At 39.7% G+C, this 24644-nt stretch overlaps 1 protein-coding gene across 10 annotated transcripts in view; it reads left to right on the forward strand.

Moving 5' to 3' along the window:
• The first annotated feature begins 212 nt into the window (after positions 1-212).
• Positions 213-24644, forward strand: part of inaE (inactivation no afterpotential E) — a 29509-nt gene continuing 5077 nt past the window's right edge. For 2 of the 10 annotated variants that reach the window (XM_066288040.1, XM_066288043.1), the window contains exons 1-13: positions 213-515; positions 4276-4575; positions 17170-17381; positions 17431-17532; positions 18498-18672; positions 18759-18863; positions 20395-20614; positions 20716-20911; positions 20965-21200; positions 21253-21466; positions 21539-21768; positions 22166-22395; positions 23005-23028. In XM_066288040.1, the coding sequence (XP_066144137.1) occupies positions 4481-4575; positions 17170-17381; positions 17431-17532; positions 18498-18672; positions 18759-18863; positions 20395-20614; positions 20716-20911; positions 20965-21200; positions 21253-21466; positions 21539-21768; positions 22166-22395; positions 23005-23028 (2039 nt within the window). In that variant the 5' untranslated portion in view covers positions 213-515; positions 4276-4480. Of the gene's footprint in view, positions 516-4275; positions 4576-10455; positions 10695-17169; positions 17382-17430; positions 17533-18497; positions 18673-18758; positions 18864-20394; positions 20615-20715; positions 20912-20964; positions 21201-21252; positions 21467-21538; positions 21769-22165; positions 22396-23004; positions 23029-24644 lie in introns of those variants that run through there. The other 8 variants (XM_066288042.1, XM_066288046.1, XM_066288044.1 and 5 more) reach the window with 5 other exon arrangements.

The following is a 24644-nucleotide window of genomic DNA, read 5'->3' on the forward strand; positions in this document are numbered from 1 at the left end:
AACTGAAGTTTTTGGTGATAATTTAGTGAAAGATGGTGTTGACATTGAAGGAATCAATTTAATGACTCATTTTGCTTTGATAACTGTTACTGATAATCTGACCCCCAATCCGTCTCTGTCCTTCCCCTATCTCTTTCTGGCACATTCGCTTATCAGCATGCGGCGCGGACAGCGTGTCAACATGCATGAGCGGACGTCTAGTATTGGCCTCAGCTTTGTTCAGTGAAGTCAGCTACGCGAAGCCGACGCTCGTCTATTTTTTCTGCGTCGTGATGTACATGTCTGGCTGCTCACCTAGTGAACGGGCCTTAAGCTGACACAACATGGTCACTTAATTTTGGGACTTTTCCAACGTTTCACTGTTTGTTTTTGCTTTAACCGAGAATAGTCACTGGTTTCCGTGTTTTCGAACGGGGGCTTGAACGTTATGCACGAGGGTAGAATTTGGAGGGTGTTCTGATGATGGTGATGCTAGTCTCGATGATGAAGTGAGATATTTGAGATTGTTGCCTTTGGTAAATTAATGTTTGTGTTATTTGTTATTGGGTGGGTGGGGTAGTGGTGGTTGGTTGGAATGTGCAGGGGACGGGACGTCTGAGGCGCTTCATTTATATTGATAATATTGGCATTTGGCGCGCTAATCACTTTTTGGGCTAAAGCTCGATGTATTTTTAACACGGTCGCGGTATTGATTTGTCTTTTTAAATAAAATTGGGTCAAATGGGCATTTAAATTGTTTTGATGGAAATAATCCGCCCCAATTTGACCTTAAAAAGCGTGTAAGGGACGTGCAGTTAAATGACTGCCTTTAATGGAAAGCTGGGGAAATTTTCGGCATGCCCTAAAAAAAAAAACGAGAAATCGTCGGCGTGCCTCGAACAATGCTCTCTTCACCTCTCAAATCGGCATTTGCATTAATAAACCAAATATTGATAAGCACAATATCATAATCCAATATTAAGTAAACACTATCTCTTACATTACGTCTTATTATGTAATGATTAATTCTATTATAATTTTCTATTGTATACTGAGGTTCAATACAAACATAACATTGCCCCTTATCTTTTAATAGCTTTTTGCTGATTGTATGGATTTTGCATTTGCCAGGCGCTCTATCTATAAATTATTCATATGTTGCATGTTTCTAAATGTGTCTCCTCAAATATTTGCTCAAGCCTTCGGGTGTTATAACGAGGATGTGAGGCTAAGCAGCCAAGATCAGGGGATTAAAGAAGTAATTATAAGGTAATTATTTGAGGAATCTGGTTTTGGGTTAACAATGTGTGCTTAAAGCAAATTAGTTCCGATCTTCCAGGAGACTCAGCATCACGTTTTGTTATTCGGAAAATTTCATGCCTGCTCCGTTGCAGTTTCCGCCTATCTGCCGCATCCACCTTTCTGCCACGAGTGTCCCTTGCACTCGTGAGATAAGCTTCATCTGCATCGTTAACGTTCTGGGGTATCACCCGAATACTGCCGAACACGTCATCATTTGCTTGTGCCGTAATGGGATTGATAATGATTCTTTATCAATTCGATACAGCTGGTTTGGCGATTTCTTCGTTGGACGAGAGGAAATGCCGTGGCTATAACCCTGGATTTGGCAGACAAAATTCCATTATTTTTTTTAGATGTTGTGCCTAGTGATTTCTGCTTAGTCTCAACAGAACAGGTTGGCACGAGACAATTTTGATAGGTTTACCACACGACAAAGCATTTCCATCGATCATTCAGGGTCTCATTTGCATTTCCTGGAAGTATACAGGGTGTTAATATGATCATGTTGCAAACTTTCAGGGCGAACTTCTCTTACTACGTAGTCATAAAATTTGGTGTGACGTTGATACTGAGTTACTATCAATTGATACTAAGTACTCAGTGCCGGTACTGAAACTGGCACTTAATTTCAAGATGAGGCATTGAAGGTCAAAATCTGAAAGTTTGCAAAAAACTGGAAAGGTCATTTGGTTCTCATGGTTTATGGAGGCCTTTATGAAAAGCCTATAACGACAGGGACATGCTTCTCCCCACGCTTCGTTCTGTCTATAAAGTGGTTTAAATGAGGGCCATTTTCGTTCAAATACTCATGACAATTTTTTGTTTTCGTGTGCGTTTCAGCTTCCTTATTTACTACCCCCTTTTTCTTCGGCTAAGGGCCAACTTATTAGTGTGCGGTCTGCTCTAACTATAAGCTAATTTCCAAAGAAAAGATGGAACAGAGAATGAGGGTTGGTCAAATTATTAGTTTATATGTAAACTAACTTGGTATTAAAGTTATCAGCATGTTAATACTTTGGCTCTATGGACGAAAACTTTCCAGGTCCCTTCTCTATTTCACCTCAGAAAAAATTAAACTAGCCTGATTTTATTCACCTAAACGACCTGAATTCGGAATTGAATCATTGTTGAATTTAAAAGTATAATAATCTCGTGCAGATAATCAGGCAACCATCAGCATTTAAATTGAAGAGTGTCACCGACCTTTAGCCTAACAATCTTATTGTGAGTCAGTGTTCCATTTTATACATAAAAACGGTATTTTTTTAGCTTATATTGCTAGAACTGATAAAGTAGCTGTTCTAAATTTTGATTAGTGTGTGCAGATGCAGAATCGGTTAAGTATGTGCAATTTAGCGCTCATTTGGAATCCGCTTGAACGTTGGAAAAAATCTAAATACTTTCAGAGATATCCACAAAAAAATGGCAGTTTCGGATTAATTAAAAAATTTTTTATCAGTTGCTAATTGTAGAAAGATGAAAATAAAAAAAGTGTTTGATAAGACCCTGTAAAAACTCTATACCTCTAGGCCCAGTATCGGCCTTACGGGGAAGCGAGGTTGGACGGCGATCCAGGACCGAAGCACAGGAAGAGCGCCAGAATTTCATGGTCGGCGCTTGTTCTTAGAGATTGAAAATTTCCCCCAAGGAACCAGATTTACTAAGGCCGGCCCTGCCTAGACCCTCAAAGTATCTGTTAAGGAATTTTTTCACCCTATAAAAAACCTAAAAAAAACCCTATGATGAATCGAAATATCTTGTAAAATTCCCCCGATGTACAAAATCGATCGAGGAAGCCGAGAACACAATCAGTTTTTCAAATTTATTCAGTCTTCAAGCAGATTCTCACTGAGCATCAAATTGCCTTAATGCAACCAGTTCTGTCTCCCTTAGGGACTTAGGGTTTAGCGGATCCTCATCCGTAACACAACAATACTATATGTCATATAAAGATTATTATAATGCAATCAAAAACTCGTTATACAAGCTCGAAATAGCTTTGGCAGCTTGTAAACCGTTTACATTAGGTCGTGCGTGAAATAAACAATTAAGATGTTGTAATAAGCCATCAAGAGTAATAAACAAACGGAGATGACTTGGGATCCAGGAAAAACAAATTATTAAAATAAGTATTTTTCGAGTTAATTTAAAAGATATTTTTGTAAAGCAAATTTCTGGGATCACCAGCGAGAAATCGAGAAATCTGGGGTCAAAGGCTTTGCTGTTATGAAAATAATCATTAATGCTTTCTCCTAACGCATGACTAATGAAAGCACAAGAAGTCCTCGAGAAACGCATGGTCTACCTCAAACACATGCAAGCTATTTCCAACTTTGCCGACCAATTGAGCTCCAATGTAATTTCTATTTTTCCATGCACGGTTCAGGTTTTTCTTCCCGTGAAAATGATTTTCATTTATATAGGGGTTGCATCGTTATAACTTCCCCCACTAAAACCATTTAAAATATTTTCCAACACCCTCATCGAGGCCCCAGGAAACCTGACTAGAGGGGAGGCAGAGCCATTTTGCAACGATGGGGGATCTGATCGGTCGTTTATTTTTGATGGCCTTTTCAAAGCGTTTGACGAGGTGCTCCGGTGTTTGGTTTTTCCGTAATGATCTCATCTGAAGATTAACTTAATGAACGGAATAAATCTTTCAAAAATCGATAAGAGACAGACGGTTTTCAATCGCTCAATCCGATGTAGTTGACTTCAATTCAAATAAATGGCACTCGTGTTCTGTTTCTCGGCCATGTCAAAACAAATCCATTAAAATTACTCCAACCAATTAATATTGAGAGCACATGAGAATTTTCGGGGCAGCTTAAGTGACATGGATTAATGGAAACCACTCTTTTCGACACGTGTGACGCGTAAATTCAAGACGAACGCAATGAGCCATTATTAACTCATGTCGCATGGGTGTTTGCCATTAAATAAACAACTAATTTTATTATTTATTATCAGTAATTTTCAATTTTTTTTTTCCAGCCACGATGGAGTTTGTGGTGAGCCATAGCAGTGAAGCAACTCTTCAACGTCATGTTTGCGACCGCGTTCGTCGTAAACGATAAGAACTCAATTAGTTGAGCAAACATTTTCGCGGGGATATCAGTGATTCATGTAATAATTAACTTTGAAGTCATGACAGCGGAAGTTAACAATGCAGTGCAACTGAAGCTGACAAGAAGTTAACATGCCCGGATTGATTGTTTTTCGGAGACGTTGGAGTGTCGGCTCCGACGATCTAGTGGTCCCCGGGGCGTTTCTCTTCACCACACATCTAATATGGTAAGTGAGGAAAAGGTCAATAATTTCTAGGGGTGCTTAACATGCGAACGAAATAAATACGCGATCAGTGAAAAGTTCAAAAGACGAAAGTGCCATCATCCCATGCCTGCCCCCATCCATTCATTTGGAGGCGACCCCTGACCTTCTGGCAGCTCCTAAAAAAGGTGCTCCGAGGTTGAATAAAAGGGAAGAGATGAATCGTATTTTGTGATTTTTGCGTCTAAAATCAGTCCCTGGGACGCGGAGAGGGGGGTATTAGTATCAATCAGCCGTGAGTGTGTTGCGAAAACAAAGAAAATACAGACTGTATTGTACAGGATGAGTCGTGAGGAACCGTACGTACTTCTATCATAGAACAAGATTCAGCAATATCGAACGAGCATTGAAAAGTTGCTCGCTGCTTTTATTGTTATTACACACGGAGTTTTACACGCTTTGTCGAAAAATGGTTGTGGCCATAACTTTTCGCTGCCAGTTCGCCTTTTTTCATTTTCTGGTGAAAGGATACATTGTTGCATACGAGTAAAGTGATGTATTCAGAGGTAAAGATCCAGGACCGTCTTTAAAAAATTTAATAGGTTTTTTCCAGGCCAAAAAAACGCCATGCCGATTAAAGTTTTTGAAGACGAACCTGGATTTTCCTAACTCTGAAAACATCATCTTACTAATGCGCAATAGTGTACTTGTTCACCAGAAAATGAAAAAACGCAAATTGACATTGCAAAGTTATGGCCTAAAACCATTTTTCGACAAAATATATCAAATTTCCTGCATAATAACAATTAAAAATGCCAGCAACTGTTTAACGATTATGCGACATTCCTCTTAGCAATCTTGTTCCATGGCAGAAATACGTACAGTTCCTCATGACTCACCCTGTACAATTAATGGACAACGCCTTGCTGCCTGGCTGTTTGGAACGGGAAGTTTTGACTGCTTAAACCAATATAGATAAGAAGAGATCGTTGCAGGTAGGACTGTTAAATTTAAATAAGCGAAAGTTCCACTGGAGTTGCCCTCATAAGTCCACAGATTGAGTAATATTAAAAGTTCTGCGAGATTGAGCTTTCCCTCATATATTTTTTGTTTGTGCGATAAAAATGCGATGACTTGAGCAGGAGACGGGAATAGAGAATTTCCTACCGTCTCGAGAATAGAAATTAAGTTTAAAGAGAGTTCAAACAGGTAATGGTAATAAGTGCTGAGTAGATACGTAGAGCGGGTCCTGGCCAAATTGACGGTTGTGGAAACCAGGGGCGGTTTTGGACAATATCGCGCGTGCGCGTCTAAGGTGGTTCCCCCCATTCAGGTACCTGTCCAAATACCATCCTTGACGAGATCGCGCACGAAACTAATTCAAAGTTCGCGCTAATAGGGCGAAAGCGCGGATTCTACAATCGCTAATTGATGCTCTAACTTTAACAACAATCTAAGATGGGGAAAAAGAGCAAAAAGGGGTTTTCCGATTTTTTAACAGAAAATACGTCGTTGCCCTACGAATAAGGGCATATCGGGCTGCAATTCAAACCAAAACGAATAATCTCTTGCGTTGTCACCATTCAAATTCCATACCACAACTTTTGGACAACTCAACTCGAGACCGCCTCGTAAAGCTCGATTAACGAGAAAAGTTTTTTTTACGATTTGTTCTTGATATTCCTTTATAACTAACTTTCTCTTGATTTCGATAGTTAAATAGGACGGATCCATCCCAACCGAATGGTGTTGATGAAGGTAAAACTTGTGATTAATACTCTGTGTATGTTGCCAACTTCTTCTAAAATTTTGGACATTAACAAATTTAATTTTAATTCCGATCACCTTTCAAATTTTCAAACCCTTTTTGCTCTAAGCTTAGCGATCAATTGAAATGTTCACAATGGATGACCTCTTATGGTTCCTCATTTTTTTACATGGTATCAAACTCTGTTGAACCCCTAATTTTCGCTTTTACCGAAATCACATTTTGAAACAAGCCAAAATCAATTAACGAGTCATTCAAATTAATTTTATTACAGTTTAAGATAGCGATTGATTGATATAGTACAGGGTGTGATTAACAAGCCTCTGTGCGGTTTTCTGGATGCACCAAGTTGTCGTTGGCAGATTTTGCTACTCATAGATTTATTGTTGGAAAAACTCCATAGTACCCCCCAGCCAGTAGTTTTGTCATGAAAATCCACTTAGGAAGGAAACATCTCTTTTTGAGATGAATATCTGGTGATTTAAAATCAGTAGTTCATTTATTTACCGTGTTCCTGGATTCCATGGCAATCCTCAGTTAATGCTGCAGTAGTAAATTATTTAATGTAAGTGGATGTAATGATGTAAATCCGGTAAGTAAAGTAAACTGCTAACGAAATGGCCGACAGGGGGAAAGTTTTTTTCAAATTTAACCGTTTGATGGAAACGGACACACAAATTGGAAGTTTTGTGTGAAGCAATTACTGTTGCGTAAACCTCCAACATCGCCTGTGGCTTGGCCGACAGAAGACGAAAGTGAATTTGAAAAAAGTTCAAAAGTTGTTTTATTCATATTATTTGATTAAAAATCACACGAAAATGGCATTTAAGGGTGAATAAATAACACAAAGAAAACTGCCTTTCGCTGCTATTTTGGAGGGCCGAACCCAAACCATTTGCATAGAGCTGAATACACTCCATTTGATGGTCCTTGAAAACCATTATTTGGTCCTCGGTTGTGCCTTTTGCCGCTGGAACAACCAGCGAAATTCCTTGCATTTTTCACTTTTTTGCACGTAAGCGAAATTAATAAGTGAGATTTTTTCCGACAACAGGTAACTAGAAAATGGGTAATTTTCTTACCGAATAAACTTTTACCTTTTTAACTTCCTCAACCTCCTTAAGTTAACTGTCTTTGTTGTTCTCGTTTAACTCTTTTCGTCGAAATCGCGCTCTTAAATAAACTTCTAGAAACAATTCAGGCACTAGTGGCGTTATAAATATAAAAAGTTCTGCATTACCTGACAAAAATTTTCGTTCTCTTCTTCACTTGAATGCTAAACTAAAAAGAACTCTCATCTCTAGCCGACAGGCCTTATAAGTACTATTTCCCCCCAATTCCGTTGGATGTGACCCGTCACCTTTAAATATGGCCAATTCAAGAAAATTGGAAGAAATTCTCCGTCCTTGCCCATTATCAAAATTTCATCTTGCAATTTAGGCAATTCCAGAAATTAATTAAAACGGTCCCTTTCTGGTGGAGACCATTGCAACTCCCCAAGTACCGTTTTAATAATTCAAAAAGGGTGTAAATAACGTGAAGTTACATCGGTAAGCCACGGTGGCCCATAAATAAGAATTAGTAACGCCGTTGGTGCTCCCCTTGCATTGAAATTCACCCGTGACTCACTCCATATCAAGGGGTGTCTCCTTTATTAATGGTCTCGTTGTTTTGCATCGAATAGAGATGATGGAAATGACTGAGATGTTTATGGGCAATATATGAAGAGGCGAAAGTCCTGGGAAATTTATGACCAGTTGTAGGGAATATATGGAGAACTTTACTATATTTTAGGAACTTTCCCCAATTTCGGCTACTTTTCCCCTCTCAAATTCAACGAGTGCGAAGCTGATTGACAGTATCAACTAAACGGTTCTGACTTGAAATATTTTAAACTGAAACCCTTCAATGATTCTTTTCCCGGATATTGAAAACAAGAGATTCACTCCTGGAGTAAGTGTGTACAACAACTAAATTAGATTACAATGCCTTCTTAAAATAGCACAATAAGCGTCATTGAACTATCGTGTTACATCTACAACAATGGTATGATCGCTACTGTCGGTGAGAATATTTTTAAGCTTCAAAAATGCTTTTTTTATGCACATGAATGCTTTATTGTGTCCAGCCTACGTCCATTGAAGCACAAAAAAAGCGAATATGAGCTCTCATCAACTGTCTTATGTTATTCTAGTTATGAAGGCACAAAGGGATTTTTATAGAAATCTACTAATTTTCTCGATTTTGAAAATATGAAAAGCTATGGTAGGATGAGGCCCCATTTCTTTTTCGATTTCCTGCCCACCCGCCATACCAGTTGTATTATTGCGCTTTGATTCTACGCGGCTTTTCCAAGTTAATGGATTAACACCACCCCTTTGGCTTTAAAAAGGGATGCATTAAAAAAAAATCACATTCTAGACACTTGCACTCGCAGCGCACACTCTAGACACTAGGCACTTGTAGTCTATACTAGACTCTTGCTCTTGCAGTTCGTACGGGACATTCGCATTTACAGCCCACACTAGACAGTTGCACTTGCGCATACTACGCATTTGTACTTGCTGCGCATACTAGGCACCGGCACTTGCAGTGCATACTAGGCATTTGCACTTGCAGGGAATTTTATTCTTGTTGGAAAAAATGAACGATCCGTCTCAAATATAAAGGGCATATTTACAGTTGTTCTTGGCAAGATTTCACCTTCATTATTTGCAAGGAGGCCGATCTAGCTAATTGCCTTTAATGTTAGTAAACCGTGACAAACCGGCAATTAACAGAGCGCATTTTCCCGGAATTATAAGGCCGGCAACCTGCTGCATCTGAATGATTTTAAATAAAGTGCTCACGAATATAGCCGAAAGGGCACGTTTTACAGTAATTTTTGAGAGCTGGCATTTCGGAAAGGCCTCGACTGGTTTTCATGAACAAAAAACACTTTGAAAATCCGCTTCTTCCGGAATCAGTAATGAACGCTCATCTTGACGACAAAAAATCCCAATGCCATACAGGGTAAAGAGTAATGCCGTGCGAAGTTGTTCATTTTCAACCCACTGAACTTGGGAGCTTCGGTTATTTCACAGCTGTCGTTGTAATTTCGCTTAGTGGCTTTGGTCGATATCTCTCGACGTGTTTGGAGAATTTTCGCTTTTCGGCCATCAAAAAAAAATACTAGATGTTCCCATCAAGTTTGCACGTTTCCTTTAATCGCCCTGGCCCTAGGCGACAGCTCACCCTATTTGATCCAGGCAAAGTGTACCTGAAAGACCATTTCTTGCAGAATTAGTAGCGCAGACTGATTGATTCACCATATTTTTATTGTCGTACGAAATCGAAGAAAGCAAATGGAAAGCATGGCTCTTACATTTACATTAATGGCACTCTTATGGCTACATAAGTTAAAAAATAGGGTTTCAATGGCAACATCATTTTGAGCGCGTTCGAGGACTTTCCGACGTTTGGTCGACAAGAAAAATTACAGGGCGTTTTCATAAAGTCCTCCTAATGTCATTAATTTCACTTAAAAATGATCCAATTCTTCTGGTGTTTACTGAACACCTCCACGGCTATTTTCACATTCACAAAGAACTTAATCTCTTCCATCCACGTGCTCGCATCCTGCCTTAAGGCTCCTTTAATGATGCACTAACATTTTTACTTCCCTCTGCGATAAAACTAAGTGGATATGAGGCTTTATGTTAACCACGGAATGTGCGTACTCCTCTGGAGATAATTTTTATGGAGAATTCAGCTTTTATGACGTAGAGCGGGTTCCCGCTTTATTGTGCCTTTGAAGATTTTTTGGGACACTTACGAGACTTGTCTCAAATTGTTATTGCAGATTGGGCTAATATCAACACCTTGCAGTATCGAGCAAATAACCCAATTAATAAGTGCTCCTTCGTTATCTGTTTCCCAGCCCACGTCCTTGCGAGCGCCCTGGATAATTTAAACCCCATATTATAAGCATCAGTCCCGAAATTCCCATTTCCAGGCTTATTTTCGGCCATTTTGGCATATATACACATTCCGTGACCTTTGACCTTTTTCCTCTCATCTGCAGCTGTGTCGCTCGATACGTGCAGCTTTCTTGCTCCTGGATACCGATAGAAACTGTTTTCATTCCAGTTTTCATTGCTCTACACCGTATACGCCATGCCAAATCAATTTCCTTCTCTTCCGTTTCGTAAATTACTTATTAGCGAACTTGCTTTCTATTACGATACGTGGGAATGATCCAGTTTCTGTGGGCGTTTTTTTCGTGTTATTTTCCGAAACGAGTTCGTTTGTGTGGGATTCCCTTTAATACCTACCTGCTAGACAGTGTTTTTTCGGCTAAAGATAGCCCCCAGTTCTCGGGCTGAGTATTTTATAGGTAGGTATTTCGTTTGAATTTGGGGTGCGTGAAATAATATGTTCAATAATTCACGAAGGATGAAAATATATGGGCCGTTTTCCGAGGAACGCACTTGGCGACGTATCAGACCATAAATTTCACCACTTGAGGGATTATATCCACATAGAGATTATAGGGAAATGTATGCCTCAAGTATTTCGAAATGATTTATTGTGTATTTTGCTGGATCTCTTTTCAATATTTCAAATGCTTTCGAATCCCAATTGTATTTTTTGTCGTCCAGGTGGCGCCGCTTCGCAAAAAATGATTCGAGTGTTCGCAGCAAGTGCCGAGCAAAAACCTGAACAAAATCCTTAGGAAAACCGCTAATTAGCGACGAACGAGCGAGAAAAACAAGATCACGAGTCAGAGAAAGAATGTTTGAAGTACGAATTTATCTCAAAGAAGCAAACAATAATATCGGCACACTTTCTGACGATTAGCCTCACATACCAAAGCTTTCAAAGCGGACAGGAGCAATTCATAATGGAGCAACTATTTATCTTAATAAACGGAAGCTTTGCATTCGAAAGCCTGATAAATGATCTTGAATGTATTAAATTCGGCATGGAAATTGCTTGCTTTGAGATGAAAAATTCCACTTTTAGCTCTTATTCCGTAATTTTAACTGCGCATATAGACCGATGCCTTATCATCAGGAACGCAAAGTTCAAAGCATTAAGACCAGTTTTAATGAGGGATGTGCACATCATAAAAACGTTGAAACGAATTTGCTTCAGGTTTCAAGGGAAACAAAATTAGTCCCGAATCAAAGGACCATGAGGAGCTAAGTAGAAGAGCGATGGCGAAGGTTTTAGTGTGAACCGTGTCCAGGGCGTAATAAATTAAAACAAAAAACGGTAAAGAAGGAATGCGCAAGGGACAAACAAAAAATGCAATAAATATAAAACTGACAGATAAATATCAATAAAGACAAAACACTGATAAAAACGAATGAAGGCAAATTAAAAGTGAGAGAAAATTGGAGTCGATTATGGTCAACGGCGAGTTTGAGGGTTTCAAATGATTTACGTACGATAACGATTGAATTTCGTCGTTCCTACAGAAATCATTCTCTCTGATAAAACTACCTGAATTAAAGTGCTGGCAAGTTTATAGTTAGCACTATTTCTATCGAAATGTGGCAGCAAACCAGTGAGAAGCCTCTATTTCAGACTTACCAGCCACGTTACTCTGTTATTCCCTCGCTAAACTTATCAACACTTCAAAGTCTCTTACTCACGGAAAGCGGGGGCTATTTGTTGCCAGAATTCCAACACTGGAAGTTTAAATGATTCTATTTTCTGGTAAACAATCAAGCTTGATTCACTACACTGATGTAGCCCGGGCGGATCTACATAAGAGCAAATTTGGAATGTCTCCAATTGTAATGACTATCAATTAATGACTTTCGCAGCATTTTAAATCGATATATGGAGCCCCCGAACCCAAAGGCGACAGCCGAGCGCCAAACTCTGTAACTGGAACAGATCACGAGAAAGCTTGAGGTTCTTGGCTGTTAATGCTACCTAAAGACTAAGAAAGACTTAAATACCTAAGAAAGCAAAAAACGTGAACAATAATCCTTAGTAAGTCAGGAAGCTCGAGGGGGTCTAGGAGGTCTACCTCAAGAGAAAAATGAAGGAAATAGGATTAGCTAGAGGTGAAGGTATGAATTATATATCTAATGGGGTTGAATCGGATTTAGGGACTAAGCAGTCGTAGGCACCTTAGTGACGTTATAGTCGTTACAGCGGAATAGCTGACGATCCCTCAGACCATTAGAGCTCTACGAGTATTTTTTATTTTGAAAAAAATCGTATTTAGAGAATAAAGTAGGTAACACTCAATTGAAGCTTTACGTTTAGAATATTGCTAGAGAACACTAAAATTTTTATAATAAGTTTTTGGATGAAGTTCGAAAGTCATTCAGTAACAACATTTTAACGTTATTTCAGTTCCGAAAAAAGAGTGAAGTGTTGACCAGAAACGTTCCATTCTCTTCTAATTTTTCGATAAGAACTCGCGCACTTAGACGCTTTTTTATGTAGTTTAATGGTCCATTTGAACGTTTTGTTTCGAGTGTAAGAGAGATTTGAACCATCACTGCGATTGAAACAAATCTAGGAAAAAACCTTTTGATTTTATCTAGGCAGTTGCGAAGAACTTTTAGATTTTTTTCGTAGCCCATTTGCTTACAGCTAGGTTAAACTGGAATATTTTAGGTAATTAAGATTGACACATGTACGGTATAAGCACCTCAAAGGAAATCGAAATCGCGAACATTAAAAGAAAAATCTTTCCTTTGGATTTGTCAGCCTATCTGAAACTAATCTGAATTAACCTTTTTCTTCTCGTGAAGTGACATATGCTTGAAACACCCGGCGGGGCGTGGATTGAGTATTGCGGGATTTACTCAGGGCATTCCTACCCTCATTCGGCCATATTGTAGATGAAAGTCGGCCCGGGCTCCACCCGACAAAATATCTCGCGTTTCCCTTTTCTTCCACCAGGAATCTCCGAAAAAAAGCATTGCTCCTGAGGAATCTTTTTTTCTATAATAGAGAATTACAGGATCTGCTTCCAGACATTTGAGCTTAGCACTAGAGGCCGTTTATATATATCTACTTGGGATCTTTCGGAACACCGTGCGACTAAACTCATTCCCTCACTTCATCCTGGACCCCCCCTCCTCGCCCAGAAAACCGCCGCAAAGCATTTCTTTAGGAGGGCTCGTGATGGGAAAAAGACGAGGAACCTGAACTAACCTTAAAAGGAATACGTATCATCTTTCCTTTCGATTCGTCTCCTGTAAAACGCCTCCTTTTAGGTACCCCCTCCGCGCCCCATTAGCCCAAACTTAATCTATTGTAATGCATATTGTAAACTTCGATACAAACAATGCAGGGGCCCCATTATTGTTCGTATTGATACACTCGCTCTAATTAATATTGATGTTTCGGTCTTATAGTTATAGTTTTGGAATTTATATCTATGTTGTTATCAAAGTCCTGGCACAGTGTAGTCAAAGCCAATCGGTGTGCAGAACGAAAATTCCAATTTGTACACGTTGGATCGCACATTGTGGTCGCGTATACCGTTGGCACGAAAAATGGAAAACTGGATCATCCAACTATAACTCAAAAATAATCAGGCGGAAGAACTAGAGGAGTTCATGTTAATGTCTGCAATTTGTCAGGCTGCAACAGTTGTTTACCGGGAGTTGGCAGGATATTATGACTCTTATGGGAAAAAATTATTTATAGTGTGATAATAAAATACCCGACAAACTGAAAAATATTTCAGGTGAGGAATGTGTTAAAACCGTGGTGCAAGCACGTTCGATCAGGGCCTAAAGCGGAGCAATAAACGAAAAAATCTGGTCTAAATTTGGACCCAATTTCCTCGTGTGTACGTAAGACGTAAATAACTTAAACACACGTACGACTATGTTCCAATTGCTTACGAGTTTAGCTTAAAATAAAAAATGTATGAGGAAATTCAGATGCGAAAAATCCGTCACGTGTCGAAAATATTCACTATTATTTCAATCTGCAGCGTCAAGCGCCGTAAATTGCAACCCTCCTAAGAATGACCCTTCTTTACTTCCCTTATTATATGTTTAGAGGAACAGAAGGCGCAGTAGCGTCTGGTGGCTTTGGATTTTAGCATAAAAATGCAGTTATCTCCATAATATCGAGTGCTTCTTCCCACGTCTTTGCATCTTGATGTAGATGGATAATGGTTTTGGACCACTAGAAACCTTGCCTGTGTCATCATTGGGTGCACCGGGGGGGGAGTGAAATTGAAAATTTTGCGGCGCGCCTCTGATCTCTCCATAGGTTTTCTTCTCGAAATGGATTAGACATGTGGGCCCTTTTTAACAGATTCCTCGTTCGCCCTCCTAACATTTTGTCGCTGACTATAGGACAAGTGCTTATGGTTGGATTATACAGGGACGGATCCGGAACGCAATTGCCGTCGCTATTAAATTTGCATCTTCATGTGTGCAGTAAGCTACAAATATTTTAATGGCAAGTTTTCCATAGCGACTCTGACCTAAACGACTTGCCTGCTGTTTGGTTGACGTCAATAGATAATTTCTTTTGTTCAGAGTGATATTAGATGGAAATATGTTTGGTCATGTAAGTACACTAGGAACATAATATGAAAGCATAAATCTATAAGTCATAAAACAGGCTGAGTAGCTCATAAAATAAATCGGTGAATATTTACGAGGCATTGGGGAAAATTGACGGGACGGAAAACTGCTGACTTTTATTCACTTGTTATTTGTTTTTATAACTTCTGCTCTCGTTTCTATTCGTCATTTGGCCTCTCAATCATTGCCTATTCTGCTTTTTACTGCTCATTGTAAATACACAATGTACGCCGCAGTTGCGGCCTTTAATCCTGCTCACTCCTACATGGATTTTGTTCCATAGAAATTTCCGCAATTTTTCGGTATCATTAGGAACGCGAATTGAAAATCTTTGAAAATAACTCCCACTTTATTTCCTTCTACGAGTATCTTTGCATGTATATTGGATTTGCATAGAGCGACGAGAACTTACCACGTGCTCTGCTCTTACGACTGCTCAGTTAATCGAGAGAGCCGCACCAGGGACTGCTCACCGCATGGAGCAGAAATGAGTGCAAACAGCTATTGAAACAATTCTGCATGAAAATAACGTAAATAATGACCTCTATGTATCTACGGTTACACCCAAGTAAGCCGGAACGCACAATTAATTCTCCAAAGTTCTCAGGCTCCGATCCGTCTAGAAGCCACGCTCGCTTACCTTCACTTGAAATAACGCACTTCTTGAAGCACCGAGTTTCCAGAAGTCGGCCCAAAAGACAACTCCAAATTTCAAATTCCTCGTTTTCCTGCCCTTCAAAGCGCAGAACCCACTTACCCTCTCATTAGGTAATGTCCTTACTGAAGACGTGGTTCTTAACTGCTTTGGTTAGTGAAATAGGCACCTATCGCTGCATTGAGGTCTACCTAAAAAAAGTCCAGTACTATAAATTCTTTATTCTCGAATCCCTCCGAAAACAGAGCCCCTTGCGAAGCAAATTACCCTCCTCTGAAGTATTTACGAAATGGCCCTCGTCGAGGTATTATTTTGAAATGCTCGAGGTCCTGGGATGATCGTTGTAACTTAGACACCCTTCAATCTTCAGCTATATTCGGATCAGATCTGTGTCGGAATCCAGGATTTTGCGCCAGCGGCCAACTTTTTGAATTTGCTTTGAACCTCATTAAAAATAATTCGTTTTTGTTTCAAAACTATTAATACATGCACTGAGCAATAGGTGTGCAGGCCTCATCACAATTTAATAAAATGAATTTTAAATCGAATAACTAAAAATTGTTGCATTATTGGAACGTGTTGACGAGAAGTTTGACTATTTTTAGCTGCAACGTTTTTATAAATTATTCAAGTGAGCACTCTGCCACCTAATAATGGAAATCCGCTCTACCTACTTCATGTTTGCGACAATCGAAAGATCGTGTAAGGGAAGATAAAATTTATACGTAAATCTTCGCCTTAGATCACCCTCGGTTTGATTCCAGTACGTGACAACCTTAAGAATTATTGGGAAGCAATAAAACCCCTCTTGCAATCCAACAACAGGAGCAACTTTGTTGATCATGTGGGGACGCCCCTAAAATTGACAATTAATCTTTGGATTTCGGGGGTAGATTGACAAATAAGAAATTCTGGATTGGCTCTCAAAAGAGCTCTCCTTTTACCCACGTCCTTGGTGAAAGGAGTTATGCAAAAAATTGACGATTAATGGGTTTTCAGCGGTTGCGTCAACGTCATTCAACCCTTATTCAATCAAGCCATTTTATGGAAACTTTAATGAACCAGTCTTCAAACTCGAATAAACATGGAAATAGGATTAACAGTAAAGGAGATAGATCGATATACTATTTTCAGCTGGAAACGATCATCTCGATGGGGGTTTCATTCATTTTTTACTCAATAATCTCTGAAGCGATGAAATTTGTCTCAAGGAATCAAAGAAGGCACTAAAAAAAACCTGTTTAATTTTTGCATTCGCGCTTAATGTTTCGGAAAATTGTCAACTTGATCGTGTCCCGAAAGGGCCGTTTAAAATATCTAATTCAGTTTTGCTCCCCCTTTACAAGCCAATGCTCTCCTCAGATAAGCGTCCTTCTGATAAAGCTGCCTTAACAACTGGCTGCGCAATATTGATTAGACTCTTAAATTAAAACCTGGAGCAACCCGGAAAAGAAGTTGAAATGACCGTATAAACAAGTAGGTGCAATATTTCTGTGGGGCTAATGCCGCACACCACTCACGTAGGGCTCTAACTCGCAATCGACCAGATTTATTAAAGTATGCTCTTCGTGTAGGGGGTGTCGAACAGATCTAAATAAATCGATCAGCTGTTCGCTCAATCCGGATATTCTTTCCAGGACAATAATCCTCGGAATAGTGCTCTTCGTGGTCAAGTACGACAAAAACGTTCAGTGCGTCCTGTTGCTATGGTGCCTCATCGTCGGGTACCTAGCGATCCTGCTCCTGTCCATGGTTCTAGAACTAGCCGTCTGCGTGGTGGCCTTAAGAGGAAGCATCCTGGATACAGGCCCCAGGAGCTCTATGCAGTATATTTTGTACATAAGACTGTGTAAGTATTTTATGTTGACTTTAAAAAGTCGCTGAACAGAGCTTTTTAGCTGTGATGATCATCGAAGCGGGCTGGCTAACCGCTGGAATCGTATGGCTAAGCAACTACTACTTAGACTGTTCAATAGAAAATGCCAAAGAGACTGTTTTAGGTGAGTCAATCTGCATGCCGAATTCGACGTTGTTTCGACATACATTTCGTGGGCAATGTAAGCAAGACCCTAGGCCAGCGAATACTCGTGTTTGCCATTTCCTTGGAAAAATAGAAAAGAGAAAATTACCAATAACGATTCAGAAACTGCCCCGCCTGGATTGTCTATTTGGGCTTTTTAGTATTTTAAGAATGTTTATTCTTTGGTTATAAGGTAAACGGAGGCTGTAAAGGCGATGAGGTTCAAAGCCGCTGTGTGGGGCATAGGCAAAAATGACAGGATTCTCTAAAGTCTCTGATAAAGAACTTAATTTTATAACGCGAATTATTATTATCTTATTGCTGCGCCTCATTCTGGATATCTTCAGCGAAAATCGGGGAAAAATTTAAAAGCTGCTGGGCAAAGAATTTGTTTACGAAAGCAGAAGATGAAATCTTAGTGAAACCCAACAGGAACCCGCCAGAGTGAACGTGTAAATATTAAATAAATGAGTATAAAGTAAAGAAATAAGAAAAAAGCAATGATCTAGAGTAAAAGCTAAGCACAAGTAGAAACTAGGGGGAGTGTTAATGCTCGTAGGCGAAACTCAAGTAATCTACCTAGAAACTCATATTATCGGTTACATGCCAGAGCCAAAAGGTCTTGTAAAAATCTAGAAAACAGCGTCAGAAGCTTGTTAAAATTTGAAGTACCTCCTTGGTACTGCATGGAATACTTACCCAGACACGCGCTAAATAGATACTCTGACATCTTCGTAATCATCGGTCTGGTTACCTTATCAAAAACTGAGGTTAGCGCACAGATATTTTTTTAGGTTTGAGTCCTTGGTACTATGAACATAAAATACTTACCCAGTGACGCGCTAAATAGGTACTCAAGACACTTTCGCAATTGCCGGTTTGGTTCCTCAATTTATCAATTAATCTTTCAATTATTCTACTCTAACTGACTGAACACATTTTCAGCTATGGTAGTTTTTAACTGGTGCATCCTTTTGTCCGTACTCATCACCGTGTGGTGCTGCTACGACACCGCAGGCAGGTCCTGGGTGAAGATGAAGCAGTACCAGCGCTCCATGAGGGAGTCCGAGTCGAAGTTCCAATACAAACGCTCAGGGAGTACCCGAAACTGGCGACAAAGGTATAAAGATATTTAAATCTCAGTGTCTCATATCGTTATTGTGAATACTTAGCCCTTACTCATTCTTCCTATTCTTCTGTTTGTAGTCTAGTTGAAACCAGATGCGGGGTATGCGTACATTGCGAAAATCATTCCTTATCTACACTAGTACTGCAACGTTGCGATGTACCATTTTTTGTCATATCGCGAATGTGAGTTACTTTGAGTTGTAGCTGAGCTTGAGGCTTTACTATTGTTATACTAAAACACTCCTAACTCGCTTCTATTAGACTGGTACCAAGAATCTATTTGTACTAATACTGTTCTAACTTAGACGGCTGTAGAACTCACTCACTCACTCACACTTAAATTTTCAAAGTAGCAAAGTGGTCTGTGATACCCCTAGGATTAGGCTAGGCGTTCGAGTGTCTTATACTCGACATTGCCCAGAACTGCGGAGATACTGCACAAGAGGACTAGAAAGAGCGATTTTGCAATGGAACTCCAACAGGTGCCCGATCTTTTCCCCTAAATCGTTTCATGAGGTTTATTGCTTAGATGGTTTTAATGGCCTTTTCCGATAATCTATATGCCTTAAGGATTCTCTCCCATTTCCCACAATTTTTACCTCATCTAAGAGCTACCTGCTACAGCTCACCATGCCGAAGGCCACCCCTGGATTCTGGCATACTCGTTACTGACCAATTTCGTTGGTTCGTATGACCTTCTGAATATTAAATTTAAGTATCATATTAATAATTTAATGCCCAATTGCGTTATTTTCGCCCAACTTGGGCTAATCGGATTGGATATAAGCCGGGATTCATCCTAAGATTGAGGTCAAGCCTATAAAGGGTTTGCAATAAATTAGCTAAAAATAAAATTACTGACAATCTCAGAGATTTTTTTCTGAAAATCGTTTCGCAGCTAATTTAACTGAGAACTTCCTCACAAGACCGTTATGAGTTAAACATGAAGCGAAATTGTCGCATTTAATTCCAACTTTTAAGGAAAAATTTTTCTATTGTAGAGCTGCCTATTAACGTCAAGGATATTTCCATTATTGCGTGTTTCCACTGGCTTTTCTGGTAACATTAAATCCCTTTTTAAGGCAACAAATTTGCTTGGAACGAACCTGCTTATTGCTCAGTCGTGATAATTGCCGTTTTATTGAAAAATATCGGTTTAAGACCGAAACTTAATACGTGACATATTGAGGTCGTACCGTAACGATCTCGGCTGCGACGGTCATAGCCACAGCCCTTAATTTCTTAGCTTGTCCCTTCAAGAAATATACACATCCGTTTCAAACAATATCGCTGAAAATTGAATATCGTAAGGTCGAAACCTTTCAAAGAAAACAGAAAGGTATTAACCTACTTAGATCCTGATAGACGTTTAAACCAAATGGGGAGCGTCTTATCTCTGTTACCCGACACGGGTCATCCTTCTTTTACTGGAAAATGATACTTTTTCGGCTTATTCCTATTAGTTTTCATCGATTTTCCCGACTGTAGTTTCATATTATAAGGTTTCCCCTTATCGGAAATTTACCGGGAAGTAGGTTAATGTTTGGCTCGGTTTATTACTTATTTTCCATGGAATGTTTAGGAATGGAGAATCGGTTTTTGACAGGATCCATTCCATTGAGTTTGTTTGCCAAATAATCACCACGCACTTAGAGTCTTAACGTCCCAAAACAGACGATTCCCCTTTTGAAATTATCTCGTTGATCTTTTGCAGGAAGGTCTTAAGGGCGTATCAAGACAGTTGGCATAATCGGTGTCGATTCCTTTTCTGCTGTGCCTCCCCCTCCGACAGGAACCGAAATTCATTTGCTGATATTGCCAGATTGCTCTCCGATTTTTTCCGAGATTTGGACGTAGTGCCTTCGGACGTCGTTGTCGGTTTGGTGCTTTTGAGGAAGTTTCAGAAGATCGAAAGAAAGGCGATTGTAGAGCAGGTAGGTGGACATTCGCCCAAAAGAAAACCCGAAACGATAACAAGGGTTCAGGCCTGGACCAGCATCTTTTCTCCATTTACTAACTGCTGTTGTCTTTTCAGCGAAAAAACGCCACATACGAATTCCTGTCTGGAGTGGCTATTACCCCGAGGACCCAGTTTTTGTCGCTGCATGAAGACGGGGCAGACTTGGAACTATTCCAGACTGTCATCCACTACGCCCATTTTGCCGTGAGAGCTTACGGATGGCCCATTTATATTATGATGAACAAGACTGGGGCCTGCCATCTTTGCACTGGTTAGTTAGTCAAATCATGATGCAAAGCTCGTTATCTTAAATGGGGATTTCAGGGCTCCAATGCTGCTGTTTCCCCTGCCGAAAACGCGGTGAGGATGGGCCTGAGGTGGTGGAAGATAACTGCTGCCGGTGCAACTACGCGGCACTTCAGAAACTCACCGATTTAGGGGACATTGAGATTGTCTATGCCACGTACCATGTGGATGTCGGGGAAACCCCGTTCTTTGTTACCTTAGATTATGACAGGAAAAAGATTGTTATTAGTATTAGGGGCACCTTGTCCATGAAGGTGAGGCACCGTGTATCTTCATATACATACGAATATTTTTAAATACCTTCAGGATATCTTGACTGATTTGAACGCGGAAAGTGAGACGATTCCGCTGAACCCTCCCAGGGAAGACTGGACGGGCCATAAAGGAATGGTGCACGCTGCTACTTATATTTATGATAAAATCGACCAGGAACAACTGGTGGAGAAGGCCAAGGCCAGGAAACCTGAGCGAGGCACCAGAGACTTCGAAATTGTAATCGTGGGACATTCTTTGGGCGCTGGTAAGTTTTCATAAATGCTCAATATACATTATGTGACTCGATAAAATTCATTACGTAACTTCCTCCATACAGGTATAGCTAGCATCTTAGGTATCCTCATGAGGCAGACACATCCCTCTCTTCAGTGCTTCTGCTACTCGCCTCCGGGGGGATTACTTTCGGCCCCAGCAGTAGAGTACACCAAAGAATTCACGCTTTCCGTAGTAATAGGCAAAGACGTAGTTCCTAGAATTGGCCTCCATCAAATGGAGACCCTCAGAACTGACCTGATTAATGCCATTAAGAGAAGTGTAGATCCAAAAGTAAGTCACGCGTCCAATAAACCACTCTATCCGTCTATGGGCATAGAATACCTCATAACTAACACTCTTAAAATAATCAGAGGATTTGCTACCTTCTCACACATTTACCAAAAACACTTGCTAAAATGGTATTTGAAGGCATCTCAGTTGAGCAGTGGTGGATCCAAGAAAGGCATGAGGTCCTGATATCAAACTAACTATTGACGTCCTTAAGTGGTCCATTGTAAGGGAGTTCGGATAGCTCCAGCCTCCTCTCTGGATGCACCACTGAAGAGAAGATTACTAGAAGGAAAATGAAAATTTCAAGGCTACCAAGCTCCAATGAATTTCTGGATAATGAATAGTTTTTTTGAGCGGTTTCAGGTTTTCAAATGATTCAAAATTTATCTTTTTTTAGTGGAAAACTATAACCTGCAGCATCATATGCTGCGGCTGTTCTCAGCCAACTTCAGCGGTGGAAATGTCCACTGGCGAGACTGAAGTGTGTGAGTACATGCGTAGCAAGGAGAATGCAAGATGTATGGGGATTCATCCCTCAGACAGCTCCATAGCTCTCACCAGTCACCAGCCCCTCTACCCTCCCGGGAGGATCGTGCACGTGGTGCGCCATCATCCAACCAGCGGACAGTAAGTTCTATGATTATGAAAAGCAGTTTTTGTCTAACCGGAGTAACTGCGTAAGCCAGTTTTTGGTCAAAATATGGATAGTAATTTAATAAAATGGTTGCCAAAATCAAATTAAATTTCTCAATATTCATATTTTTCCCATATTCGCTTGCTCTATCCAACGAAGTCAGTGGTAATATTCAGCAGAAATAGCACTTGCACTAGAATTTTGCAATGTTTGACATTCGGAGCAAAAATGACGTGAGCTTCGAAATGGTTCTTTTTGAAGGGTAGCGTTTCTCTGATGTAAAAAGTTGGTCAACTGTTGATTCTGCTGAAATCCACCAATATGAACATATCATTTCCTGGCTTATTCCTTGGAATTTTATCTACAATTGATCGCAAATGTCACGTTAAAAAAACGTATGATAGTGCACTAGCTAAGGCCCTTATTTATTAGTTTACCCCAATTTGACCTCATTAAGGATAAGAGCGACATGAGCGGACTCCTTATTGCGATCTAAAAACAGAAACGTTTTTTCTCCAGGCACATAAGCGCATTCCTAAATGATGTTTTTCTGATTTACTTTCTGAATTATTAGCTTCTAATGTTATTTTTTGAATTTACAGACAAAAGTATGAAAAAAGATGGAGGTAAAGAAAGTTTTATGGTTTTCAGTGACCCCCGTACAAATGCATGTTAATGAAGTACAACATTAGTTGTGGTTAATGTTGATAAGTATCAAGGCCTCATAGGAAGTTGATTTTTAATGTGCAGAAAATGTATTTAGGACTTTTTCGTTTCGTATTTGATTAATTAATCGTTCAGTAGTGAATTAGCCGCCAAAAGATCCTGCATGTCCGATGTTGTGACGTGAGTAAAATATCTTTAGATATATTGAAATAATGGAAATCATACCTCCATAGCAGGTATTGAAACTTAGATCGATCAAAAACTGTGTTAGTACTTTTTGCGTTCTCTATACGAAGATTCGTTAGCCATTTCAATCTGAAAATTCCAGATATGCTCGAAAGTAGGACAGCATGAGCTTTAAAAATGGTCATTAGCTTATTTTGAACAAGCACCATTTAGGTACCCGGAACCATAGAGTTACAACCAATATTGGACGTATGGCAGCACCTATTTCCATCAGTATAGCTAGGTATCTTAGAAAAGAGTTGTTGTAATATAACGTCCGTTATAACACGTTACCCGTGCATTTCTAGTTTGTATTATTAGCGTCAAATCACGCTCGCTCTATTATGGCCCTGCATTCCCAAAAAACCGTAGCTACGGACCAAGCTATCAAAGTTCTGGTAAATTTATCGAAAGGATAATTACCATGGAAATGGAGCAACGAACTCCCGATAAGCTTCTATTTATTTCCAACTTAACAGGAACTTTACGCTCCTGTTAAACTTTGGTCAGCACTTTAATAATTTCTCAAAGTCTTAACCGTTTACCGTCCCCCATTAAGACAAATATCTTTATCGAAAAGTAGTTTGACTACATAAATGGCTTTTATGTAAAAAAAATAGCTCTGATATTACATAGGGAATCTGTGGTGTAGTTGTTAAGACGCGATTTAATAATTTTACGACCTGTGTCTTATAACAAAAAAGTCAACGTGACAACAGCGCCATCCGATTACTTGATAACAGTCCTTTGCTAAGTTTATTGATAAGGAAAGAGCGAGTCTCTCCTCGTCTCTGGAGCAGTTAGGTACTACCACTGCTCTTGGAAAATGGCAAATGGCTCCTTCTGTCTCATTATTGTCAATATTAACACGTAAAACATCACTCTTTACCAATAAACCTGAGCTATAGGTAGGAAGGTTGTTGGTTATTTTTCCACGAAGGAATGTTCAAACTCAGGGTGGTACGAGCATCACATCATTCACTCCATAGCAATTTTGTGAAATTTCCACACTTCGGCTTTCCACTTTTCGTTTTTATTCCCGACAACGGTGAGCATCACCAACAGTAACTGTGTACCATTGTACCGTTAATTACAGGACAGGATGCATAACTTAAAAGTCTGTAATGTGCCCCTATGTTGCGATGATTCACTATTCATTGTAAAAAGTGCGATATATCAACACTTTTTACAAAAAATAGTGAATATTTCGACATTTTTATTAATGACAACATCTGGCTTTTACCGATCTGCTTAAACTTTTAATAACCCTTCATCCAAAAGTCTTGACCCTCGGTAATTACACGAATCTAAACTAACCCGAACTATACGGAACTTGAAAACAAGAAAGCTT

This window comes from Euwallacea fornicatus, chromosome 12 (assembly GCF_040115645.1).
Source record: "Euwallacea fornicatus isolate EFF26 chromosome 12, ASM4011564v1, whole genome shotgun sequence".
Lineage (NCBI taxonomy): Eukaryota > Metazoa > Arthropoda > Insecta > Coleoptera > Curculionidae > Euwallacea > Euwallacea fornicatus.